Genomic DNA, 27,209 nt, shown 5'->3' on the forward strand with positions numbered 1-27,209 from the left:
ATTCTGTCGATCGAGTTAATTGTCGATTAAGTTAATCGGAGTTTTGATCAAAGTTGCCTAATGTCCAATTCTTAATACAGATTAACCTTAATCTCGGTTTAACTTACTTTTTATCTTGTTCTATTTCTAAGATTCAGAAAAAGATAAAAAGTAAGTTAAACCAAGATTAAAGTCGATCTACATTGATAGAGATGGACATAACTCAAGCGATGCCCACATTATTTTGTTTATACGGAGGACGGAATAATTTTTTGTATTCTATATTCACAGTTTCTGGGTAGCGATCGTGTAGTTTTTTTCTTTAAGACAGAAACATGAAAATTTTGCCATTGAAAATAATGGAGAAAAAATTCATTTTCACGTTTCTGCCTTTAGGAAAACAAATTATATAAGATTTGTTCTTTTCAACTGAACTTCTCGTTTAATTTTCCTCCTTTTTTCTTCATCGTGGAGAGGAAAAAGAAAAGATGAACAACGATGAAAAGTTCAGCTGAAAAGAACCTGGGGCTGTATTCTCGAAAAATATCGCGTACAAAAATGTACGAAAATATTACAGTATATGTTACATAAATTATAGATTTCCTAGTATTTTCGTATACGACAGTTTTCAAAAGTACGATCCTTGATCAATGATCGTTATCTTGAATCGTGAATCGAGTCGTGAATTCTAATCACCCACCACAGAGTGTTTCATGTACGGCACTGCCACGCACCGTCATCGACCGCGGTGGGGACGCGGGAAGCAGCACTGCAAGCTGAAGATGACCGCATTCGCCGCTCGCGCGAGATAACGAAGTTGGTCGACGGTGGGACGTGCGCCGAGCGTACCAACCCGCCAACCGTCAGTGGTGCGCGCGGATCGGTCGCGTGCGGTGGTGGCACGTGGTGATTGACAAAGTGCGATTTGTTACAATCGTGAGCATCGCGTGCGAGCGAACGAGACAGATATGGCAAGCCACGACGTCGGCATTGGCGATTTCGTGTTGCTAGACGAAATCACGGTCGAGCGCGTGGTGGATAACCTGAAGACAAGGTGCGTACACTCCGGACGACTCCGTTCTGAAATTTGCAGACGCGATTCTTGACAGGTGGACAGAGGGGAGCGCCCCGCGCTGTCTCGGTTCATCCCTGCGTCCGCGAGAGGGCGTGGCTTGCGCGTCGGCAGGTGGTCGCCTAGAGATAGTGAAGGGTTTACTCGTTCGTGGAGCCTCTATCCCCCGAAGAGGCTATCACGGGATCCTTTGATCTGCTTTGATCCAAATTCATCGCATGGTACTGTGACTCTTTATGTTGGGTCGGAAATCCGAACAGGGGAATCCCAAGAAGAGGAAGAATTTATGTTCAGCTTCCTTCATTCTTCTTACTTCAAACCGAACGGAAAATCGTTTTGGAGATGTTTGGAGATTTGTAGATGTTGACCGATCATGTATTATGTAATTATTTTATCAACTTTCCATTTCGAGAAACGGAGTTCTCGAATTTATTACCTTATTATTTATATTATTACTTAGTGAAAGTGAAGATACGCACGTGACGCAACATTTAGACGATATCTAGGATGACTTAAGAGAATGAAGTACATAATATCTGTTTATATTTCTTCCGTTTGTATTTCTCTTTCTCTTTTATCTCTCACGTGCTTCGAATGTTATAAATTCCTAATGTATCTTGAATTTGACCTGCTGAAGCCGATGACAACATTCGGGGAGACGTTATTTCCACCGGACAGCCTTGGCCAGTTAATTCTGGCTGGTGATGGTCTGTGTTTTTGCGAGGGTCGGACGCGCAAGGTTGAAAGCGCAACGATGAAATTTACAGCGACTCCAAAATAATTTCTGCATCTTCATATATTTTAATCTTTAGAGAGTAAAAGTGAGGAAATTGTTATATATAAAAATAATTTCTACAGCATCATATAATTTTAATCCTTAAAGAACAAAAAATGAGAAAATTGTTAAAATATACATAGCGATTCTTAGGGTGTTTTTCATTTGATGAGGTAAGTCGACACAAGTGTCGTTCTTTGTTACTCACTGAATGTCAAGAAAAATAAATTTGTGTTTTTATCGACTTGTGTCATTAAAAGGAAAGCACCTTTTAGATGGTGAGTCTAGAAACAGAAGATATGAACATAAGTTTGAGTTTTTCATTTTCCAAATTAAAAATAAATTGGAGTAAACACTGGAAAAGAAAACGGAGCATCTTTGATATAACTTGATGCTTAATTCATGTTGTGATTTTAATATAAAAATCAGGCACTTTTCGATCATATTTTCTATGAAATATGCATCACGTTATTTTATTTCGACATTTTTAATTGTATGTAAATTTATCTTTTCTTTTAAGATAAACAAATAGAGGAAAAAAATTAAAAAACGCTTTTTTTCATTGTTGGATTATTATTGAATTGTTTATTAGGAGGATATATTTCGCTTTTTAAAAGAAAACAATTATAATTAAGAAACACGCATAAGTACATATTGAAAAGCTATAAATCTTGAAAGTAATTTACTCCAGTTTGATAAGTTCAAAGTAATCTCGTATTTCATACTTTCGTTTTCATTTAATGATTGCAGTCACAACTTTTCCCAGACCAGTTGCACCGACAATAATTATTACTTAACTGGATGTCACTTTTCCGCATTACAGGCGAGACTGTAATTTAAAAATAGCCGACTAATATAACGAGTTATTAGATTATGGCTACAGTCGGATTCTAGATGACAGCAATAATTAATGTGCGACCGGTTGTTAATCAGCGTTAATTGTAGTTAATTCGTCTTTTTTGTACCTTGGTAGACAAAACTATAATACAGAATTAAAAATAGCGATTACCAAATTAATTTAGTTAACCGAAACAGTCGTTGTAATTTCATTGTAACGCGTCGTAGACAGTCGTAAACACTCATCTTTTTTTTTTTAACTGAACTTCCTCCAAACAAAGATTCGGTGTCTCGTTGGAGAGATATTTAACCCTGTTGATCTGTTCGAGTCTATTTGTGTGATCTAAAATTTAATTAATTTTCTTACTAATATTTTATTTTAAATTTTTTCTTTGATATTTGATGACTTCTGTTTATAATAAAATATCTTTTTTTTTTCATTTTTTTAAAACTTTTTAATCATAGTATGATCGTTTGAACAGACCACAGGATTAATATCGAGGAGTATATTTCGCTAAATTGAATCTCTATAATCGATAAACAATTATTAATTAATTTTCAATGTAATTTATTGTCTATAAACGAGATCTTTATTTTGCCAAATTGTTTCTAAAGATAAATGACGATGTAGTTGAGCATCTCTTCGTAAACGGGATCTTTATCTGTCTTGCTGCCAAATTTTCTGAATGATTTCCAAAATAACGCTGATAAGTTTAACGCGTGCGAGTCAAGAAAATCGTTGCTTCGCATCGCAAAAAAAGAACACGTCAGGGCAACTACTCCAATTCACTTGACTGTATCGTGTGTATCGTGAGGAGCATGGAATTGAATATCACACTGTGAGCAACTGACCAAAGCAACGATATTATATATACCTGTTGCACGGTTGCGCGGGTGCATCATTTTGAGGATAAAAGGCGCGCGTACTCACGCAACACGTTGCGTGCATCCGCCGCAAAGTCGCACAAAGACCAAAGTACAAATAACACAATTTAAGATAAAGCAGTCGTTAATTCATATATTCTTTCCACAATTGTTAGCGAGTCAGAGACTTTATAATTGCAAACATTTTTTTTTAATCTTTCTGAAATCTGAACAGGTTCATAATATACGCAGAAAAATATTCTACCGCTAAGTGATTACTCAGTTTATTTTTTCTTTTAAGTAACTATTATTTTTAACAAAGAATATTTTTTGATAATAGTCTTAAAATATATTTTACAAATTTTAGAAAAACTTATTATCATGTACTCAAAGCAAAAATTTATTTTCTTTTTTGAAGAATGTTTTATAGAATAGAATAAAATTTATTACACTTCAACGTTTACATAGCCAAGAAGGGAACTTGGTTTACAATAAATTCTTACCTCATTCTTCCAAACTACGCGCTTTTATTTAACTATGTTTATTATTTAATTTATTTAACTATTTAACTATTTACTTTTACTTTCTACACCTCTATCTTTATTCATTGCCTCTTTCCGATTATTACATATTTACATCACCTCACACCTATCTAAGTCAGTCTTATATTATCGTACTATGCTCTTGCAGTACTTATTTTATTTTCTATTTTCTTATATTATTTTCTTATATTATAGCCTATATCCTATTTCACAGCCATATCTTTTCACAGCCTTTCACAGCTTTGAAGAATGTTTTATAAAATTTTATGTAAGAAGCTGCTTTATTCAATAATAAGTGAATTGAATTTGTTTCGATTTAATAATCTTGATTGAAATATTAAACTTATTGAGATTTAGAATCTATTTTAAATAAATTTTATGCTTGTGATAGATTTGCAAATATATGAACTTTTGAAATACTTAAAAGAAGTAATTAAGATTTAAATACGTACTTTTCTGTGTGTACCAAAAAAATACCAAAAAATTAATGATTTGTACATCTTTGATATTTATAAATATTTTATTTGTCCAATATACCTATATGAAGATATTGTATTTTTCATGCAAGTTACAAGTTTTTTTTTTATGAAATTCTAAATAGAACTCAGGCAGCAAGATGACATTATTTTGATCCAGAATGATATCTTTGTTTTCTTTTGATTTTTTCGTCAAAATAATGACGTCAGCTTACTACCATATTTTTTATGCTTTGTATGTAATTGCTACGCTAGACTGAGATTTGAATTCACTTATAACACTCGAAGCTTAATGATACACAATGCATGACGCATATTTCTTGGAAGATGTGTAGATATATATATGAGTGAAAATGGATTACGCGCTCTGATTCATCATACACTCTAGACATATTACGTGAAATCTTAAATAGATCTGCATGTTAGATTAAATCAAACTAAGCAACGGAGGAATCACGGTTAATTAGGTATAAATATTTGATTGAATAACGAAACTCAATTAGGAATCAATCATTTATATGAACATATCCAATTAGAAAGATATGAATTACAGAAATCAAGTAATTATCTAAAAATAGATCATATCAAGAATGTGTTATAAAACATTTAATTTTAAGGAACAGACTGAAGATTTCAATTACAGTTCGAAAGATCTGATTTATATGAATCTATAAAGAGCAAAACAAGACTTTCTTTTTCATTATTATAAATTATGATTACGCAAGTGAATTGCTAAGTATTATCTTATTTATCATAACGTTATATTATCGAGTAATCTGGCTAGAAAATTTTTCGGGCGGAACTGTCATATCAGCTTTACGATTAGATCCATATCTTTCCGATATCTTGCATCTAAAAAATAATAGGCGAACCCGTTTGTAAAATTGCTTATTTCCAAGCTAGATTTCAAACGGGTTCGCCTATTATTTTTCCTCCACGTTTCAAAACCATTAACACAACCCCGGCCATTCGCTAAACTGCAACTTTCACGAGAAAGAAGCAAAAGAGCATATACAGAAAATCGTACGTAAAGGTCTTACGTTTATTTAACGTTAAATAGCGAATCGTACTCGTGATAAAAGAATCTTTTCTTTTTTTTTCAGAGGCAGCATCTATGAATTAATTATTTCATGTAAAGAATAATTCTTTTCACTTGGCAATTTTAACGATTTCACCAAGAGAAAGATTCGGAATTAGAAGTCTCAAACGATTGTATTATGATAAAATGATTGGTAATTAAAGTACAGCACAGAAAGGATATGATATAACAATTAAAGAAAGTCTTGATTTGTTTTTTAAACGTTTTGCTCGCTGTTATGATCTCTATTAATTTAATATTTCGAACTGTAATTCAAGTCATTTTAATTTATTCCTTAAAATTAAATCCAATGCAGACTGTCTACGGACTGATACATGGGTTGAGATTTTATTTTTACCGATTTATGTCATTATTTTAGACGACGACTCATGTTATCCGACGTCAACGAGAACCGAGAAGCACACGAGGGCAAGCTCGTTTAGCGGTAAATTCAATGACGAGAAAATGAGCGTTCGAAGACGCGTATCCTCGAATACGCGACGAATGTATGCGACTCGCGTAATCCTTATCGGGGCTCGTGTCGACAATGCGTCATCATCCTTGAATTGTTGCATAGTTTTCAGATTGTGCTCGCGTCATCCCTACGAAACTTAATAATGATCAATGACTAATTATGATATAATAATTTTAGTAAAAGTGAATAAATATTAAATGCGAACAAGAGTAGCTCAAAAATGTGATTAATAATAAGAATTGCTGTTGTGTTCATTTAAACTTTTCTTCGGAATATTATAATTAATACTATACATTATTAATGCTACACATTATTAATACTATATATTAATGAGATATTAAATATTAATGACATCTAATTAATGGTTGAATAAACTAATTGATTTGAACAGCGCTTTTGTCTAGATTTATATTTTTTCAATTATCAAAATTTAGCACTTCTTTTTTAATCGAATATAGAAATTGGAAAGAACGTTCTATATGTTAAATATATTGTTCTAAATTTTCTGCTACGAGTAGAAAAATAATTAGTTGCATTGACGAGCACGCAATTGTCGTCGAAGTAAGGACGAATGACTCATTATATGCTTTGGTAATCTCAAAGTTGAGTTGAGCTTATTGTCTGGCAAATAATACTTATCTTTCGTTTTTGTGGATATCGATATCCATAGTTTTCATAGAATCGTAGAACTATTTATTAATAAACTATTTATTATACAAGCAATTATACTTTCCAAAGAAATTGAGTGTTTCATCGAATCGTGCAGATTGCAGTAGTATAAGGTTGCTTGCGTTACTACGGTTTCTTGAAGATTGTCATTATTAAAAGAAAAATTTCATTTTAATAATATGAATTTTTTACGGAATTCTATCTTTTTTGCTTTGATTCTATTTCTAATTGATTTTACTTTTTATATCGTGCTCTTTCAGATTTTTTTAAATATATCCTTTGCTCTCTTATTGTATTGTTGCAGATTTAACGGGGGAAAGGTTTACACATATATCGGCGAAGTCTGTGTGAGCGTTAATCCTTACAAAACTACCAATATTTACGATGTGGACCATATTAATAAGTACAAAGGTACGATTGAGTTCGAAAAAATATAATACCACTAGTTTTTATTTCGAAGTGAATATTCGACTGGCGCTGAGACAAATAAAATGCATGCGTTTAATTATATTTTAATAATATATTTTGCAATATTTTTATCTTGAAAATCGCTTCCAGGAAGAGAACTGTTCGAGAACCCTCCGCACATTTTCGCGATCGCGGATGCGGTGCATAAGGAGATGAAACAACAGGGCAGAGACACCTGCATAGTCATAAGTGGCGAGTCGGGTTCTGGTAAAACAGAAGCTAGCAAAATAATTATGAAGTATATCGCCGCCGTGACCAATCTCAGCGGTCAGCAGGAGATTGAGAGGTACGTGTTGTCGTTTAGATTATTTAGAAGCTAATGGCAATTAGTATCAGTTTTCACTATCTAATCTGTCTGATGTGCAAACCTCTATAAGTGATAAGATTAATCTTAGTACATTTTTATACATGATCATACATTACTCAATCGCACAATCAATATAAAATGCAAAATTTTCGAGATTATAGTGAAAATATTTATTCTTTCCTTAGTGCTGCTAAGCGCGATAAAAACGCATTTTTACAGGGTGAAAAACGTTCTCATCCAATCGAACTCGATATTGGAAGCGTTCGGCAATGCCAAGACAAATAGAAACGACAATTCGTCGCGTTTCGGAAAGTACATGGATATCAATTTTGATTTCAAGGGAGACCCAATCGGCGGCCACGTGACTAATTATCTTCTCGAAAAATCGCGGGTGGTCTATCAGCAAAAAGGAGAACGCAATTTTCACTGCTTTTATCAGGTTCCGTTTGCTCGCAAATTTCACTAATTTCACGCTTGAAACTTCCTACGCGATTAAAAACTATAGGAATATGAATTGCTCGCAAATACAAAATATGCCATAATAGAAATTTAATTTGTAGTTACTGAACGGCTGCAGCGAGGCCGAATTGAACAAACTACGTTTGGTTCGCGATCCAGCGGCTTATTATTTCATCGACAATGGAAGAAATAATAAGACGGCCTCCTCCGATAGAAACGACTACAAAACAGTTTGCAGTGCCATGTTCACCCTTGGATTCTCTGCGAATGAGACGCATACTATATGGAATATCATCGCTGGTATTTTACATCTGGTAGGCAGTTGACAAAAGTAAAATACTTTTCTTAACACTCTAACATTTCTTATATTTTTCCTTCCAGTCATTATATGCGTGATTCACGTGATTTACTTCTTCATTATTTTTCAGGGTAACATTACTTTCAGGCTGGATGATGACAAACTTATAATCGGAAATAACAGTGCTTTGAACGACACCGCTAATTTGTTCTCTATCAACTCGAAAGATTTGAACACTGCTCTCTCGCAAAGAGTCATAGCGGCGGGTGGAGAAGTCATGCAGAAGACTCATACTTTGATCGAAGCTGAATATGGCCGAGATGCATTAGCGAAGGTGCGTGTAACATGCGTTCAACTTATTTATTTTCTTATAAAGTTTTCTATAATTAACATATATTGACAAAGATCTTTATAAATTTTTCAGGCTATATATGAACGATTGTTCACGTGGATAGTATCTCTCGTCAATGGATCAATCAATGTAAATAACAGCGATGACATGAAGAGATACGGAACACTGATCGGTGTGCTCGATATCTACGGTTTTGAAATCTTCGATGTAAACAGTTTTGAACAGTTTTGTATCAATTATTGTAATGAAAAGTTACAACAGCTTTTTATCGGTGAGTGTAATGCTTAATATATACTTCGGATTGATAAACTTAAAACATAAAACAATAAATTGTAATTACGAACATTTTATCGCAGAGTTGGTTCTCAAACAAGAGCAAGAAGAGTACCATAAGGAAGGGATAGAGTGGCAAAACATTGAATACTTCAATAATCAGATCATTTGCGACTTGGTCGAGCAAGCTCACAAGGGAATGATAGCAATCATGGATGAAGCTTGCCTCAACGTCGGGAAGGTCACCGATGAGGTTGCTAAAAGATCTAAAGTTTCATTAAGCGAAAAATTTTTTTAAGAAAAATAAAAACACGCCTTTTTTTAGATGCTTCTCGATGCAATGGATAAGAAATTAGTGGATCACAAGCATTATAGCTCTCGACAATTAAAACCGATAGACAAAGAATTGCAGCATAGAACACAATTTAAGATCAAACATTATGCTGGCGATGTGATTTATAATATTAGTGGTTTCCTTGACAAGAACAAAGATACACTCTTCCAAGATTTTAAACGTCTGCTATATCAAAGCAAGAATCCTGTAATTAGCAAAATGTGGCCTGAAGGTGCTCAGAATATTTTAAAGGTACAAAGATGATCATCGCTCATTTATGTGTTATAAATATTATAATTGTTTAACGCTAAATGTAGATACACAAATTCAATTCATTCATCTGAAGAAAACTGTACCTAATTGAATTTGCGTATTTTTTTTTTTTAGACGACAAAGAGGCCTTTAACTGCTGGTACGTTGTTCCGAAATTCTATGATCGCGCTGGTGAAGAACCTAGCGAGTAAAGAACCGTTTTACGTCAGATGCATAAAACCTAATGAAGTAAAGTCTCCAGTCGTGTTCGATGATGAGAGAGTAAATCATCAAGTGAGATACTTGGGACTTGTGGAGAACATATTGGTGAGACGGGCTGGTTTTGTTTACAGACAACGATACGACAGATTTCTAAAAAGGTATTGAATCTTATTAGAATACAGTAGAAGTAAATAACACAGCTCACTTCATTTGTCATAATGATCAAATAATAGGCCTGTTCTTTTTGGCTGAACTTTTGCACCAGTTTATCTTTTTTCCTCTTCTTTCCTCCTGGGTGCAAAAGTTCAGCCAAAAAGAACAGGCCTAATTATTAGATAAGAATAAAAAATAAGAATGAAATAAATAAAAAGGAACGACGTCTACAATAACAAAATAAACAGTAAGAGTTATGTGGCTATTAGAACTTTAAGTTTTATAAATTATTTTTTGGACGATCCATTAAACTATATAAGTATTCTAAACGCAAAGCTATCTCTGTATTGGAAAAATAATAATGAATTTAATTTTTTGTTACCAGGTACAAGATGATATCGCAGTATACATGGCCAAACTTCCGAGGCGAACGTGATATGGATGGTGTACGCACATTGATGAATGAGAAGCATTTCTCGGACGACGTTAAATACGGTCACACGAAGATATTTATTCGCTCGCCACAGACCTTATTTGCGTTAGAAAAGGTTAATTGGCCAAATCTAGATTTAATATATCATGACAAAATTGTAGTCATATAGCGAATATTGATGAATTATTTCGTTCGTAGATGCGCAACGACTTGATACCGGGTGTCGTGATTCTTCTGCAAAAGCAATGGCGAGGATACATCTGCCGTCAGAAATACAAGAAGATGAAGGCCGCATTGATACTGATGGAGTATTACAAAAGATACAAATGGCGGGTCTATATCAAGCAACTCGAGAGAACATTCAGAAACGCCAAAAATCTTCGAGGTTACGGCAAGACTTTACCGTGGCCACGCGAAAATTTTGCTGTAAAATACGTGGTACCCGCTTTGAAGAATATATACGCGAGATGGTGGGCGTGGATGATACTTAGAGCAATTCCTCGAGAGGATTGGCCACAACTTCGATTGAAAGTACGCGTTCGTGGCAATTTTTCCAATCTATCCTTATCAACTTAACATTTGCCATTTAAAATAACTCATCAGTAACTCAGTATTCGCTAATTATATTGATTATGTCATAAATTTGATTTACAGATGGCAGCGAGCTCTGTGTTGCGCTCGAAGCGATCTTACTGGGGTCAGGATCGTCGCTGGGATGGAAACTATCTGTCCAAACCGGACGAAAATTCTCAAAGCGATATTTTCAACTCATCGATAAACAACCTACGAAACACCGACCACTTCAAAACCGTTTTATTCAGTGCATTTATTAGAAAAACCAACAGGTTTCTCATTTTGTTGGTAATCTCATGATAGATCTAGCAATAAACAATATGATAATCTGAAAAATAATGCAGGTACAACAAGCCAGCGGATCGTGTTTTGGTAGTGACAGAACATACCGTGTATAAGCTTGATGGCGTCAAGTTTAAGAATATGAGGAAAGGCATGCCGATAGCGGAGATTACCGGCCTAAGTGTTTCGCCTGGAAAGGATCAACTTATCACGATTCACTCGAATCGCGGAAACGATTTCATTCTATCGATTATCGCCAAAGACGATAGGATCGGAGAACTAGTCGGAATACTGAGCAACCGGTACTACCAGTAAGTCGCTTTAAAAATATTTTAAAACTTAATAATATCTGATATGCAAATGTACTTTATAAACATGTATCATATATAAAAATATTATATTTATTGTAAAAATTTTCCGAAAATTTTGATAAATGATTTATTGGTATAATTGAATTCCAAGGGAGGGGGGGAAGGGAGTATATTTTTTATTTAATTGTGATCTTATTTGAAAGAATCTGGCCATAAAATGTTTTTTTTTTCTTGGATAGACTGCGTGGCGCCGACCTACACGTCACAGTGGACAGAAAGTTCAAGTGCATGCTAGGCAACAAGAGTAAATTGTTATATATTGAGGTGATGCCCGATGTCATCGAACCCACATTTAAGAAGGACGGTAATCAAATCATTTATGCCATTCCACCGTCGGTGGGCATCATCGATGGTGGTATTAATAAAAGACAATAGATCCATATTGGTTAGTTACAAAGTTTGACGACTTACTCGAGACTGTCATCATAAAAAAATATATTGAAGATATTTTTTTATAATATATCGTTGTCAGTATATTATTAAAAATGTGTGCCGTTGTGCAATTATTTTACGGAAAGCCGATTAGCGATTCCGTAAGATAATATCCAGTATTCGCATTTGAGTCTTTCCCGGTTGAATCGATCGTTTTGCATATATTTTTCACGCAGTATTAATCATGTTGTGACGAATGTCAATGCAATTTTATTATGACATTTATGACGAAAGTCCGATCAGTAACTATATCTGTTACGTAATCAAAGTAAGTGTGATGTTCGAGTTCTGATTAATTATAATATATTATGCATATTATATTATTATAGGCATTGACATATATTGCAGATATATGGCCGGAAATTCAAGTGCAGGTCTTTTTCCGCGAAAATAATTTTGATAAAAACGTTGACAAGAATTATCTTAAAAAAGTTACTAATTTTTTTTCAACTATATTTATGTCATACGGCATTATAATTTCTGACTTTTCATTACAACTTTAAAATTGTCCGTTTGTTCTATGTTTCAATGGTTTCAGCGAAGAAATATTTTTAATATTTTTTTAAGAATAAACGCTAAAAGGTTTGAAATGTCGTCAATTGTAGTGCCTGCATAATAGATATACTTGTCAAGAATATGTATAAAAAGAAAAGATGTTGTAGTACAAGTTAATTACGTACGTATACATAATGTATACAAGTCACTTGCATTGTATTAAAGTGTACGAGAAATTTGATAAACTTTTTCCGTACGATATATTCCATCGGCTATTGCGCACATAACGCATTTCTTTGTAAATACTCTGTAATGTATTATAAATATTGTTAGCTTATATATAATGCGTGTTGTAAGCGAGAGATCACAGATTTGTATATAAGTCTGTGTGTAAGAGAGGACGAATGTGAAATCCACAAATTTTACCGAAATACAACAGTGAATGCAGCAGTGATTTATATGAGATAACTAAAATGCTACTGTCATATAACGATATTATACAGAATGTTTCTCATTAACTGCAATTGTGCTATAAGCTTGTGGCCTTCTATACTTATTATCAGAATGAAATATTTTTTAAAGACTTTTACACAAACTCATAGAAATGCAAACAGCAGTACGACAAAGCAAATATATATATATATTTATATATATAACTACGAAAACAATGCGACAAAATATATATGCACACCTATAGTGCCTGCTAACTTGATACAAAATGCAACGAAAATTAATTGCGTCCTTTTCGAAGAGAGGTTTTGGATCTTCCGTGTACTTAGATTTAGAGAGACTGTATAGGAAATATATCCGTACGATCAAGCTTAATCAAAATACATATATATTATTTTACGATTATTTCGATGTTACTTCAATTAACATGCTGAGGAACTTGTTATATATTGCCATAGAGTCCGTTACTCCGGTACTTATGCATTTATGAAGTATTCATTAAAAACAAGATAGTTTGCTTTTTTTAATTCATGTATATTCGTAGAACAGAGTTTACTTTATTTCCATCGGCAATTGTAATCATAAAGCGCTTTAAAACACATTGAGGAATGTGCCATTGTTAGAAAATAAAGTGGAATTTTCATCTTGTATTCTTTCCATCTTGTACGTTCCCTTACTTTTCCTTGTAGTATTGTAGAGAGAGAGAGAGAGAGAGAGAGAGAGTTTTCTTGTACTGTTCCTAGTGAAAACTAGCCATATTATTTGACACATTATCACTTTGATATACTTTCAATATACATATATAAAAAAAGTGTTTGTATTATTTTTTATTGTTGAAAAGCAACATCTTTTTACAAAACAGCAGTTACACTAGTCGATCCGTTGATACATGTAAATGTATCCTAACTCTTTCGGTGGGTTTTCCGATAAAGCAACCTGCAATAATAAATTCGTAAGAAAAAAAGCACCAAAATTTTCGGAAATGATAATCCCATCAAAATAGAACTCAAAGATCATCTAAAGATAATGTGTCGTACTTTTTCGTCATTAAATATCACCCATCGGTCTTCCTTCAGTAAATGACAAACATAATGGCCTACCATCGTCGATGTACCCATATGTGATATAAAACCCACTAGTTTGTATCCTAAAACAAAGAAGCAATTATGAAACTATCAAAAAAGTAAATTTAATCAATTTCTTTTATGATATAAATGTAAATCAAAGTTTTATCTCGATAATAATATATCATAAATCAATTATAATAATACATCCGGTTAATTCTAACTTCCTTCATTTCATTTTTACCCATTTTGGCATACTGTGTCCATATTGTTTATAATAGACCAAATATTTTCTTTCGAATCATTGCTACTACAATATGCAGTTTGATAGAGATAGATGGTTTGATTGACTCACGACTGCTTCCATCTCTGAACGATTCCTTCGCTGGTGCCGTGTTTCTCTCCGTTTCCGGAGCATCAAGCTCAGCCTGATGACTGAAAATCCAATCACCCGCGCGCTCTAGATCGTTGTTGGTGGCTTTGAGTGCTTTTGTCGCTTGCTCCTGCGTAAAGCCCATGCTCATTACCATTTCCAAAGCAGTTTGATCTGGCACAAACGTATCTTGGCCTGAAATCAATAATCAGATAAGTAAAGTCGATTAATCAGCTATGGTTTGACGCTAAAGCGAATCGATTTACTAGATTTAACGTCGACTCCTGGTGGCACGAATGGCTCATCAAAGTCAGAATCCGCAATGTGTTCCATCACCCAATTGGTTGCGGCTTCGATGTTACGGTTCTCCGTGAAATATAGAGCTCGCTTGCACGCATTTGGTGGGAAACCCATGTCCATCAATCGCTTTAAAAGATTCGCGTCATAAACGGGGGCTGGCGGCGTCGCACCATCCGGTAACAGTTCCTCGCCGGGCTGCAAACCGTTTCCGCGTAGAAAGCTCAGATCTACCGTGTCCGGCATCTCTATCGCCACGTCTAACTTAATGGGTGTCCAGTCTTCTTTCACTGTGAACTTCTTCAGGTGGATCAGCAAATAATCCGGAAAGCTGGCCAGTCTGGTAGTTCTAAAAAAATAATAAAAGAACTAGCTGAAAAACCGAATCTGCTTGATTTTTACGATTGTAAAATGTGAAACATTCAGAAATATACAATAGATTATAATATTGTTAACTTCTATTAAATGGAGTTAAAATGTTCGAATATTAAATTATAAAGTGAATAGGACAGTGCCATTATTAGCTGATCAATAATTATAATATTTACTTGTGTGCTATCGTCTTCTCATTTAATGCTGAACTGTAAAACTGTTCCACAATTTCCGTGCGACTGAAACTTTCAAGGCATGACGATAATTTTATACGAGGTCTCACGGGATTATTGGAATCTAGCTTCTGTCCTTTCGCTTCGGCTTCCTTCTTCTGAGCCTCGTATGCAGCTACTTCGTCCTAGATATATCGCTTAATTAATTTCGGTATATAGCAAAGGCATTATTTTTCAAAAAGATTATCAAATGCGTTCAAATGTACACACCTTATTTACTGCCACTTCTAATGGTATTGGCAATGGCAGGATATACTCCGGCCGATTGGTGTACTTGACCTTGTTGGATTTGCCACACTGGTATCTTTCCTCGACTTTAAATTTAAAGCATTCCGTGGGACACACCTCGTGTCGATTGTTGCGCTATTTAATCAATTTCCCAATTAAAATCTCCGACAATTTAGCTTAATAATAAAGACCAAAAAATTAATAGTTACACTAAGTAAATTAATCAGGTAAAGAAGAAATTCCTGGGCATCTTGTTGTCGATTCGAGAAGAATCCGGCGTGCCCGCGACCGATCAGGACCTTAAACATCCGCGGTGGAATACCCTGTCGCGACTCGTCGTCCGTGTCGGATTTGCTCGGTTGATCCGAATATTTACCAGAGAGTAAGCCAATACCCAATTTCGCCCTGGAGAAATAGAAGTTCGTTAAATTATATTTCAGAGTTTTAGATGATTGCTAAATACTACCTTATCGGATATCATCGCATAACTCACATTTGAATATTAATGTCCGACGCCGGGTCGTTGTAATTATTAGCGAATATTGTTGGCGCTCTCTCCACATATCTGAAATTTACTGGCAATTACTGGACGTCGATCCTATAATATTCCTTTTATCAGAGAGACTCTGTCAATCCTACGTGTATGGTCGAAGCGAAAATCATTCGTGGAAAATGAAAACGCATCATCGACAATTTTACGCACCTTTTAACGAAATCGGGAATAATAAACAGCATTTGCATGACGCTGTTGAGATAACAGGAATTTCCCAGATTAGTCAGCCCAGTATAGCCGGAGCCGTACAATGGTGTCAATTTGCTGGCTGCTTCTTGAAGCGATACCCATTCGCCGAACTTTTGATTTAGATCTAATTCTAGTTCGATCATCGACTTATCCGTTTTCTCCATCTGCGCGATGTTGATGCCCCAGTGTGACAAATGCGCTGTCAGATTCGGATCAATTACCATGTCGTCCTCATCGTACGAATAAACGTCGGCTTTACCGCCCTTTGTGATTGTGCCCAGCTTCACAGCTAGAGGATAGTTAGTTGAGCGGTAATGTTCCTCCGCGTGACCATTGCCGCCACTTCCATCGTAGAACTTACGACCGCAGAGCACACTACCATCGGTTAAATTAAGCCACAGATTCTGCGTGAGATCGCATTTCTCGCACTTCCAACCACTCGGCGGAATCTTCTTGTTGTTGTCCAGCTGCTTCAATGTTGCAGCATGTCTGAAAAGTCCGACAAACTTCATTAATACATTCTTACTTATAATAAAAGATTTTTACGAAGATTTTGTAACGAAGATTTCTGATACCTATATAACCAAACATTATTCCAGTGATTAAAAGAAGTTGAAAGAAAAATTCTATATCTTTGAAATAAAATTTAAATACTTATAAATTCTGAGTGCCGATTTAAAAGCAACATGAAAGTGTTCAGGATGTTATAAAGAATATTTGTGAAAATTTACTCCTCTATTGAACATATATAATTTCATAAACGTAGTCGTGCAATTAATTGCATATTAAGATCACCCTGTGGTATTAATAAATATCACAATAAACTTTTCGAGGGACTTACTTTGACTCCTCTCTGACTTCTCCATCCCACATGCTAGCTACAGCTTCTACCTGCGCCACCGCCCATGCGCCTTCCATTTGTAATATAGTCTTAACTGCATTTTCCACCTGCCGATATATATAGTATTAGATATTTTAAATACACTCTTTGATAAAAAAGTTATCTAAATGTCGGGATTATTTTTTTCATAATAGTGACATATACAGCTTAGTAATCATGACCTTTCTCACAGATCTTCTTGAAAGGAATGAAATACCTTGTGTTATATTTTGGTAATAATACTTTGTTACCGTTTTACGAAATAATGGCTTTTTTGTTTAGATCTCTGCATTTTTTGTTAAAGAGTGTATTATCAATCATACACAACAGAGACCCTCAATTATACACAATAAAGATAACAGAGACTGGACAAGATGTCAAACTTTTAGTTGTTGTTTTTATTGACTTCAAGTTGACAGTAAGTTAGAATGAATAAGATAGTATAAGTTAAAGTGAAATAGCATATGAAAAGAGACAGTATATATTCTATTTCATTATAGTTTTAATGAAATCGCTCGGCCAGAGTTTGAAATAGGATCTCTAATACACAATCTCAGATAAATCCTACCTTTTCAGGCAAATCGCTCCCGGGATAAGCAATAGTAAGGAAATCAGGTAGAATGACTATCTGGTATGTCTCTTCATAGATATACTTCTGCTGATCAGGCATGAATCCACCCACTGTTCCTATCGCCAGTCGCGTAATTTTCTTTTCAGGTCCATCTCCCTGTTCCTCAAGTGAAATCTATGAAAAAATTTACATATATTTTTCAAATCGAATATAAAAAAGGTTATGTAAAAATAATATATCTAACAAATCCCTCTTGTCGATGTGTGTAGAGTCTATCAATTATTTTTATTTTTTAAAATCAAGGTTTGTTTTAAACATAAACATAACTATGCAATTCAAATAACAATGTAAAATTGTGAATGATAGGGTTAGTATGTAATTACTGACGATATCACTTGGTATTGACAGAACTTTTGTACATAGAATGTCCTGTTTGTATCATATATATTATATCATGTTTATTTGAACACTATAATTGCCGATGATGCCATTTTCAGCTCTACTAACTATTTAAAATTTTTTCTTTATTGTATTAGACATATAGTATAAAATATTGTGAAAATGTATAAATATAATACAAATAATTCTACTGATATAAATAATATTTTCATTAATCAAAAACAAGAATAAGAAATTGTCAAATTGATACATTAAATTGATACTTTTGACAATTTTAGCAAAATACTATTAGCGGTTCTAGAGTTAATGATATATTATATTGTATCAGTCCCCATACAAAGCAAAAAATCTGTTCTTATTAACTGAAATAGTATGTGTGTGTATACAATACATCCTTTCTCTTTTTTTCTCCAACATGGAAAGAAAAGGAAGAAAGATAAACCATGCCAGAAATTCAACTAAAAAAACAAGCTTAGAGGTCAAGATCTTCAACAAAATAATAAGCCTATTTTTTTAAGCTGAATTTCTTTGGTACGGTTCATCATTCTCTCCAACTGAAAAAAGAAATCGTAAAAAAAAAGCTAAAAAGAAAAGGTCTCATGAATTTATGCTAAACAAACAGAAATTACCTCCTTCTTAATACGTTTAATATGAAGGTAGACGGGATTGCCGGTGTTCTCATAATACCGGGTGACGTGCTCCCGTCCAAAGCCCAAGAAGGTGGTGAGGTTGACATAGAGGCCGGTGGCTGTGTCCTTAGACAAAAAAGAAATATTATATTTTTTCAACTGATAACGATCGCGCCCGACAGTCTCGCTGGGGGTGTTATCGGCAAAGGGAACAAAGAACGAGGGATAATCTTACTGGCGTGTCGAAGGAGTAAACACACTCGTCCTTGTATATCCTGTCGCCCTTACGCGGGATATTGATTTTATCCAGGTGTTTCGTCAATTCTGTCAGCTCCATGACGAAAAGAGGCGGTTTGCCGGGTTTGTTTCGGCCAATTTCTTCTCCGTTTTCTCCTCGCTATCTCTCTTCCTCTTCTACCCTCTTAGACGGAGGAGTGACGGATCAACTCTTTACTTCGGATCGCTTCTAAAGACCTCGAGCGGTAAAAGCGCGAAACTCCGAACAACTCCGAAGTCCAAATCCAGAGCTGCCAATAGGTCTGTTCGCGCTGCTTGTACTTTTTGCACTTAGCAGCCTCGCTTTCTCTTTCTCTCTCTCTCTCTCTCTCTCTCTCTCTTTAACGTCCTAATATATATCTATCTCCTTTTAAGTGCAAAAACTTTTGGGGATTTCAAGCAACGCGAACAGACCTCCTAACATCGACATAAATAAACTTTCCGTTTCTGTATAGGTTAGGTTGCTCGCTCCGCTTGCGAACGTGTCACTCGAAATCTCACTCGTGTCGCTGCCTTTTAATGCCACTTGAATCTACATTTTCATTCTCCGTATTCACGAATACGCCACCCCTAATATTCTAGCCGAAAATGCTTCTCAGAGATCGACGGTTTTCTAACGGAGACGCGTCGATTAGCGTCCATCGACATGGAGAAACGTGGAAGATGACGTTTGTGACGTCACGAGAGGATCGCACAACGTGAGTAGGGAGACGGATAAGTGACGGAAATTAGGTTTGTCCAGGAGAAGTCTCGCGTAGGTGACATGTCCTTCCTTCGTGGATCCGCCAACTATGTCTGGTGCACCACCAGCGTGCTCGGCAAGGGCGCGACCGGCGCGGTGTTCCAGGGTGTCAACAAAAACAACGGGGAACCGGTCGCGGTGAAGACCTTCAATCAGCTGAGCCACATGCGGCCGCATGACGTACAGGTGAGGGAGTTCGAGGTCCTGAAGAAGGTCAAGCATGAGAACATCGTCAAGCTGCTGGCGATTGAGGAGGAGCAGGATGGCAGAGGAAAGGTCATCGTCATGGAACTCTGTACCGGCGGCAGTCTGTTCAACATCCTGGACGATCCGGAGAATACGTACGGCCTCGCGGAGAGCGAGTTCCTGCTGGTGTTGGAACATCTATCGGCTGGTATGAAGCATCTGCGCGACAACAATTTGGTTCACCGGGACTTGAAGCCAGGTAGAAGATCCAGAATAATATATGCAAATGTAGGCTGCTTTCCTTTTAGGAAACATAATCGACGCACATGTCTTCTTGTTATTTGTTGAATATCAGAAAGGATCCTTTTGTTTTAGGGGATACAGTTGACAACAAGTGTCATTCTATCTTTGTTACTCACTGAATATTGAAAAAGATAAAATGACGCTTGTATCATCAAATGGAAAACATTCTTTGTCTATCATGTGTTCTTGCCCTAAAAGTATAATCTAATGACTATTTTACATCAGTTGTGCTTATTTTTTTTATTACAAAATAATTTTCTATTCGATTTTATTCAATTAAGACGACTTAGTTTACTCATATTTTCAACACTTTACGAATATGTGTTTTGTATTTTGGAGTTCTTCAGTCATCTTCCGTTTCTTTTTTTTCGCGCAGGTAATATAATGAAATTCATCGCAGACGACGGCAGTACGATATACAAGCTTACTGATTTCGGAGCTGCTCGGGAATTGCAGGAGGATCAGCAGTTTGTTTCACTGTATGGCACCGAGGAGTATCTGCATCCGGATATGTACGAACGTGCAGTTCTAAGGAAACCTGTCGGCAAGACCTTTGGGGCAACGGTTGATTTATGGTCCATAGGTGTGACTCTTTATCATGTCGCGACGGGTAATTTACCGTTTAGGCCGTTTGGCGGGCGAAGGAATAAAGAGACCATGTTTTACATCACCACGAAGAAGGCGTCGGGTGTGATATCCGGGCTGCAGACTTCGGAGAATGGACCGATTGAATGGAGCAGGGAATTGCCGCAGACCTGCCAGCTAAGCACCGGCCTAAAAAAGATAGTGACTCCACTGTTGGCCGGCTTGCTGGAGGTGGATCCGCAAAGAATCTGGAGCTTCGAGCGATTCTTCAGCGAAGTCACGGACACACTCTGCAGGAAACCCATTCACATATTTAACATTCATAAAGCCAGTTTGATTAAAGTCTTTCTACATCCGGAAGAGAAACTAGTAGCTCTGCAGATACACATTCAGGATCAGACCGAGATCATGCCCCACGCGCAGATTCTTCTGCTTGGAGAAATTCCTCTTACGAATCTCGTCGAAGAGTCTACGCCAGGCAAGGGATATCCCAATACAAGTAACGACAAACCGTTGATGTTGTTTTCACGAGAGAACAACAACGTTGTGTTGCCGACGGAGACTGAATTGCCCAAATTTCCCGTCTTCGCGAATCTCGTTTCCGTAGAGAACGACGCGAGCCAAGCCAAGGTCGCGTGCTCCGTAGGACATGTCTGTAAACGTAGAATTGACAAACTGGCCTTGTGCAGCAAATTGTCGCGGGACGCCATAGACGCGTTTAGCAGTCTTCTATCTACAGAGCTTACTCGAGTGCTGGAGAAGTGTCAGCATTCGAAGGAATTCACGAAAGCAGTGGAGGATACTGTATTAGCGGTAGAGAGGAGCGAGACTTTCGCTAGGCACGTGTTCCGAAAGTTCGGCGGTCAAACTGCGGTAGAGGTCAAAAGCTGGCGGAAGGAATTGGACGTGAAAAGTAAGGAACTTATGAGCGAACTGACACCAGCAATAGTGCAACTTCATCAGAGGTAAATCGTTTTAAAAGACGCAAAGCATTAACTACATTTAAAAAATACGTTTCATCGACAGAGATCGATTCCTTCCCTGTTTATGAGTATTTAATTCTTTATAATCTTGCAAAGTATAATCGACAGTTAAAAGAAATCTAATATATAGATATAAGACCTGTTTTTTTACAGCTGAACTAACGTCGACCTTATATTTAATTATATTTATACCATTAAACTATTGTTTACATTTAAAAAATACTCTTTGTGTGTTTAAAGAAATAAGTATATGTTTGAAATTTGGCGAAAATGAGAAGGGAAGTTGTAATGCAGCAATAAAAAACAAATTTATTATATTATTATTGCAGGTATGTAAAAGAGGGCAACTTACATGGGGAATGGGACAACAGTACTCGCGGTTTGTGGTGTCCGTGGACCACGAAAGCGAGTCAGAGAGCAGCAACATTAGTCGATCGCTTGAGAGATGGATGGCAACATTTGCTGAGGGATAGAGCCACTCGTAGTCTCACTTACAACGACGAACAATTCCACGTTCTTGAACGCATAAAAGTATGTAAATTTACGTATCGAGTTTCTCAGTCTGCTATTATAAATTAAGATAGAAATCAGAAAACTTGCAGAAATTATTTTATCGTGAAATTCATTGAAACCTTCGTTGAATAGGTTACAGAAACGGGACGTCGATTGAAAGCGCTTCTCGAGACGGAGTGTATACCAGCAATGACACAACGATCCGAGTGCGTCGCAGATTGGTACAAAATGGCACAAACAGTGTTCCTGCAGACTCAGATATTAGACAAGGACATAGACGGTTATGAACGCGTGCTGGAATCATTCTCTTATCGTTTATCGCAGGAGAGCAAAGAGCGTAATGAGAATCTATTGCACTCGTTAGACAGGCTTCCCGGCAAATCGAAAACAATCGAAAAAACGAGTGTGCCAGTGCAGGAGAGCACGAAGAAATGGCGCAACATCTGTGACACGCAAGAACAAATCACGGTGCTTCTTTATGAAAACGGTCTGCTTGTAGACCAACTTGATCATTTATCAGCGATTGATAGGCTGGATGACGATACGGGATATGAACTTTAGTACGCATTACTGTCGTTTTTTTATTAATCGGACAATGACTGTGTTCCGACATACATTGTAAAAAAAATTGAAAATCTACTCTCTAAATTCTTTAGAATGGATCTCTTATTCTAAAGAGTGAAAATTGAGTTAGTTTTAAAAAAGAATGACTCAATTTTCAATCTTTAAGAGTGAGATTTCACTCTTCAGAGTAAGATTTCACTCTTCAGAGCAAGATTCATTCTGAAAGTTTTAGAGAGTACAGTTCACGTTATGTACACTATAAATCTTCGGTACTAGTGTATCGAAACACGGCCAATACCTATGAGAAGAAGACTGAAACTTAAAATGTATATATTAGAAACTCAATATATCTATGTAATTATATTAGTGTATATATTGTTAAATGAATTCATATTCCTATCCTAAACGACTATATATATTATTTTATTTAATAATGATTTGACCGTTTATTTCTAACGGATCCAACGATTTTGTTTCAATAAATAAATTATATTTTTATACAATAAAGCTAAACACAAGTTTTACATACAATTATGCAGCAAAAAGTTTAGCAATCAAGAATGTCTCTTTTCTTTTATATAAATGTTATAAAAATCGGTGCGTACGAATTTTTGCACATGAAAAAACGAACGTGTGATTCATACATCTACATGACTAGTATTTCTTTCAACTAAAGAATTCAGTCTTTGTTTGCGCTTCTGTTCCCTGTGGTGTTCCTGTACTGCATGGAAATGTTTCAATAGCTTGTTAAAATCGAACGGGCAATCAACGTCTATTTCCTCCTGTTCGCTTTTAGGTATCGGCTTCGTAGCTGGAGGGATCGCTGCTAAACGACGTTGCAAAGTAGCGTAGGCATCACTTTGCGGCAGAATCATGAGCAAGCCATATAATGCGTATATCAAAGCATCATTCTTCTCCCATTCCAACAGCTGTAGCCTCAGATCTTAAACAAAACAAAAAAAAAAGAAATATAACGCGCTTTTAATGTTTTTATTAGCAACATGATGTCGCATACTCACAAGTAAATATCGGTGATTCTATTAACTGTACCAATTTATCTATTTCCGTTAGAAATTCTACTGTGACCTCTATGTTTTCGCTGATATATATAAATGTTAAGGTATTAAAAATGTTCGTTGAGATAATGGAAGCGGACAGTCTGAAAAAGAATAGAAAAAAGGATACAAGGATCGAATTATGTTGCACGCATGTCGGTAATGTTGAGACAGGAGACATAGGGCCACAGTTGCAACCGGATTGTGACACCAGGACACGTACAGGCACTCAAATAATGCGCAACTGTCCTGAAAAATTTCAATTCATCAATATATTCTATTTATGTATCGTAAAACGAGATAACTTTGGATTACTTCAGTCGGGATAACTTTGGCCAAAATTAAAAAAAAAATGCTTAGTACACATGTACAAAATCAGAACATATAACATCTTAAAACTTCTTTAAGATATTTTTAAGATATTTTTCTGATTTTAACATGCATGTTTTCTGAACATTATTAAGTTTGACGTATCGATTTTGATCTCTCTACAATAAAATTTCATGAGAAAGTTGAATACACGGCAGACTTACTGGAGAGTCCAAATGCCTAAGTTTGTTGCGCAAATCAAATAACTCGGAACTGGTTAATAAGATAACATTCAGAGTTTGTATCATAGTACAGGCGAAGTTTAAATTTTGTTCTTCCAGCAGTATCTTTGCTAGTGTCTTGTATATATCCTCCGCACTCAAAAGCACGCATAGCTCTCTTATAATGAAAGCGCCTCGTTCTTGTAACAAATGTCTATCGGTCGAGAAGATCCTTAATAAATTGATTATAAACTTTGTGAAATACTTGTTCTGCATCTTCTCATCAGGATTGGTTGCTATCGCCTCCGGAGATTTCGAGCTAATGATCTCAGCCATTACCACCAAAGTCTGTTGCACCACCTCGTCGGAATTGTCACTTAAGGATTTCATTAATATTGAAAACAAATTCTCGATATGATTAAACATTTTTTGAGGAATATTTATGAACAAGTGGTGTATCCATTTTAAAACTGCGACTTTAGTTTGGACCGATAGACATAACAAGTGTTTCGTAAGTACTTCCACTACACTGGCGAGATCCAAGTTTTCATCCAGGGAATAAGTTTCTATTATATCTGAAAGTGAAAGGGACAGAAATTTTATTATTATCATATATATTTTCTAAATGATATAAAGATTAATTCTCTCATAAACTTTAAAATAATTTAATTGCAGAAATGATTAGAATTTTAAATAATATTTTATATCAAATGATCTTTATCAGTAATTTGAAACACTCATGATATGTTAGAAATTCAAAATGCCACTTAATGCATCACTGATTAAATAATTACCATTCTTTTCTTTCATAGAATGTGCCTTATCTTGATCCTTATTTGTGATTTCTGTACTTTGGACGATTATTAATTTCATTAAATTCGCGTTTACTTGCGTTGCAGTTTCTTTGATACTCTTACGTGTGTCGCCGTCATATGCCAAGCACGGTAAAACGGCCACAAGAATTCCGGACATGTACGGGAGCATGAGAGGTCCGGACAGGTGTACGAACTCTTTGATCCACGTGATGGCGGTCAACTGGAGCAGATCGTCACTACTCTGAGCGTGCGTTATCAGTATGTTTATCATGGCCGGGAAATCCACTCTAGCGGGATTGGATTTTATACTACGTAAAAATTCACCAAGAACCGTATCCGTAACTTTTTTTATCTCTAACGTCGGATCTTCCAATATCTTAAATAACCCATCGAGTATCTCAGGTAGAAATATTATTAGGTCCATATTGGGCACCGCATCCAGCACGGATATCCATGATATTACGAACAGTCTGCCAAATGGATTCTTTGTATAAATACGCTCGCGCAATAGAGGTATAAATTCGACTAAACCGAAGAGGCCGCTTTCCGTTACAATATCCTGAAATAGGATGTAAAATGTAATAATACTCTACATATTCTTCAGATAAAGATAAATGTAAAAATTTTTGAAAAAATAATGGGACAGTTCACACTGAATATAATGTGTATAAATATAGAGTTTTTAACAAATCTACATTTAACAAATTTTTATACAACTAGGATATCAGGAGACAGTAGTGTCTCACGCTAAGATTTTGAATACCTTATGCGAGTAATAAAGCGTTAAGAATTTCTTTAAAGAATTCTTCAGCTACCTTCATTAATCTGTCGAGTAATTCAGTGGCGTTTTTTATATTCTGCTCAGTGTCGCAGGCCAGTTTGCTAAGAGCGGCGAAAATGTCTGTAAATTGAGGCAGCACCGCTCCCCTTGCTACTTTGACTACATTATACAGACTCTCGCAAGCATAATATCTAACTCTCAAATCATAATCATTAAAACATGCTAGAATTGGATGAATCAGGTCTTCTATATATTGACCAGTATCCTTTCCGAGACCAACTGCGATTGCTGCAAGACCTATTAAGCCACCTTTGCGTGTATGTGGATTCTGTGAGGTGGCAAAGTCCTGCCCAAGAACTTTTAGCAGCCTCTTGATCTGCACAGTATTGTTATGAGCAGCGAATTCTTTCACCATCCTGTGAGGATTAATAAAAAAATGCATTAAAGAATCATTAAAAGGAAAGAGAGGTGAAAAATCAAAGAATAGCTTCTTGTGTAATAATAATGAACTGTAATAATAAAAAAAATTCTTTAAGGATTGTCGAACTGTAACTCGGAGGAAATCAAGAGGAACCTCGGGAAAAGGAGAGAAAGAGCTTCATAAAACATCCAGCGAATTTTTTTATACACGGTATAAATAAATAACCTTACTTCTCTATCTCCACAGCAGCTGGTTTCCGTTTCTCATACAACTTGTCATTGAGAGAGCGCACGCATGCCGCACTCAGAGGTGCGTAATCCCTCTCTGACATCATCCTGCGTGAAATATTACGTGCTTCTGGCTGCTGGATAACGTCAAAACATGTCAAAACACATAGCCGCGACTCGAAAATCAGACGCACAGTTGTAGACGGAATTGAAGACGTTCGGCTTCTTCTTTTTCTTCTTCTATATTGGCCCTTCAGTAATTGAAAACACAAGGTTCGGTCGAAGTTGGCACCTGTCGGCACCACTTTGCAAAAATATCCAAGAAAATTACGCTCGAGTGACCCGAGCCGAGACACGTCTATCCCAATCGAGTGAGAAGAAATGATTACGTTCGGCAATTGTCGTGTTATCAGCTGTGTCATGTGACGGTGCGACGAACACAAACGAACATGTTCGTTCACGCTCGTGCGCTCGATTTGAATCCAGCTTTAGGATGTATGACTTTTCTCTCTCTCTCTC

At 36.0% G+C, this 27,209-nt stretch overlaps 4 protein-coding genes across 4 annotated transcripts; 2 read left to right on the forward strand and 2 right to left on the reverse strand.

The window, feature by feature from the left end:
• The first annotated feature begins 947 nt into the window (after positions 1–947).
• Positions 948–12,376, forward strand: Myo31DF (Unconventional myosin ID). The gene is made up of 15 exons (XM_018458562.1): positions 948–1,033; positions 7,072–7,178; positions 7,326–7,521; positions 7,762–7,981; positions 8,103–8,315; positions 8,430–8,633; positions 8,724–8,922; positions 9,008–9,177; positions 9,250–9,510; positions 9,646–9,890; positions 10,271–10,433; positions 10,517–10,849; positions 10,973–11,163; positions 11,236–11,484; positions 11,724–12,376. Exons 1-15 carry the CDS (start codon positions 948–950, stop codon positions 11,917–11,919), a joined length of 3,033 nt encoding a protein of 1,010 aa, XP_018314064.1. The 3' UTR covers positions 11,920–12,376.
• A 1,270-nt stretch (positions 12,377–13,646) lies between these two features.
• Usp5 (ubiquitin specific protease 5) lies at positions 13,647–19,336 on the reverse strand. Its single transcript, XM_018458545.1, has 13 exons — positions 18,945–19,336; positions 18,710–18,835; positions 17,679–17,855; positions 17,072–17,178; positions 16,192–16,719; positions 15,982–16,053; positions 15,698–15,893; positions 15,471–15,623; positions 15,204–15,385; positions 14,625–15,004; positions 14,341–14,553; positions 13,959–14,068; positions 13,647–13,857 (listed from the first exon to the last, which is right to left on the reverse strand). The coding sequence occupies exons 1-13, from the start codon at positions 19,044–19,046 to the stop codon at positions 13,792–13,794; spliced, it is 2,412 nt and encodes an 803-aa protein (XP_018314047.1). The 5' UTR covers positions 19,047–19,336; the 3' UTR covers positions 13,647–13,791.
• An 8-nt stretch (positions 19,337–19,344) lies between these two features.
• IKKepsilon (I-kappaB kinase epsilon) lies at positions 19,345–22,903 on the forward strand. The gene is made up of 4 exons (XM_018458546.1): positions 19,345–20,172; positions 20,593–21,766; positions 22,114–22,315; positions 22,430–22,903. The coding sequence occupies exons 1-4, from the start codon at positions 19,749–19,751 to the stop codon at positions 22,856–22,858; spliced, it is 2,229 nt and encodes a 742-aa protein (XP_018314048.1). The 5' UTR covers positions 19,345–19,748; the 3' UTR covers positions 22,859–22,903.
• A 502-nt stretch (positions 22,904–23,405) lies between these two features.
• LOC108729344 (protein VAC14 homolog) lies at positions 23,406–27,166 on the reverse strand. The gene is made up of 7 exons (XM_018458405.1): positions 26,694–27,166; positions 26,077–26,458; positions 25,241–25,820; positions 24,450–25,021; positions 24,047–24,165; positions 23,881–23,960; positions 23,406–23,804 (listed from the first exon to the last, which is right to left on the reverse strand). The coding sequence occupies exons 1-7, from the start codon at positions 27,110–27,112 to the stop codon at positions 23,500–23,502; spliced, it is 2,457 nt and encodes an 818-aa protein (XP_018313907.1). The 5' UTR covers positions 27,113–27,166; the 3' UTR covers positions 23,406–23,499.
• Between the last annotated feature and the right edge of the window lie 43 nt (positions 27,167–27,209).

The sequence above is a fragment of the Mycetomoellerius zeteki genome, unplaced genomic scaffold (assembly GCF_001594055.1).
Source record: "Mycetomoellerius zeteki isolate Tzet28-1 unplaced genomic scaffold, Tzet1.0 scaffold73, whole genome shotgun sequence".
Classification (NCBI taxonomy): domain Eukaryota; kingdom Metazoa; phylum Arthropoda; class Insecta; order Hymenoptera; family Formicidae; genus Mycetomoellerius; species Mycetomoellerius zeteki.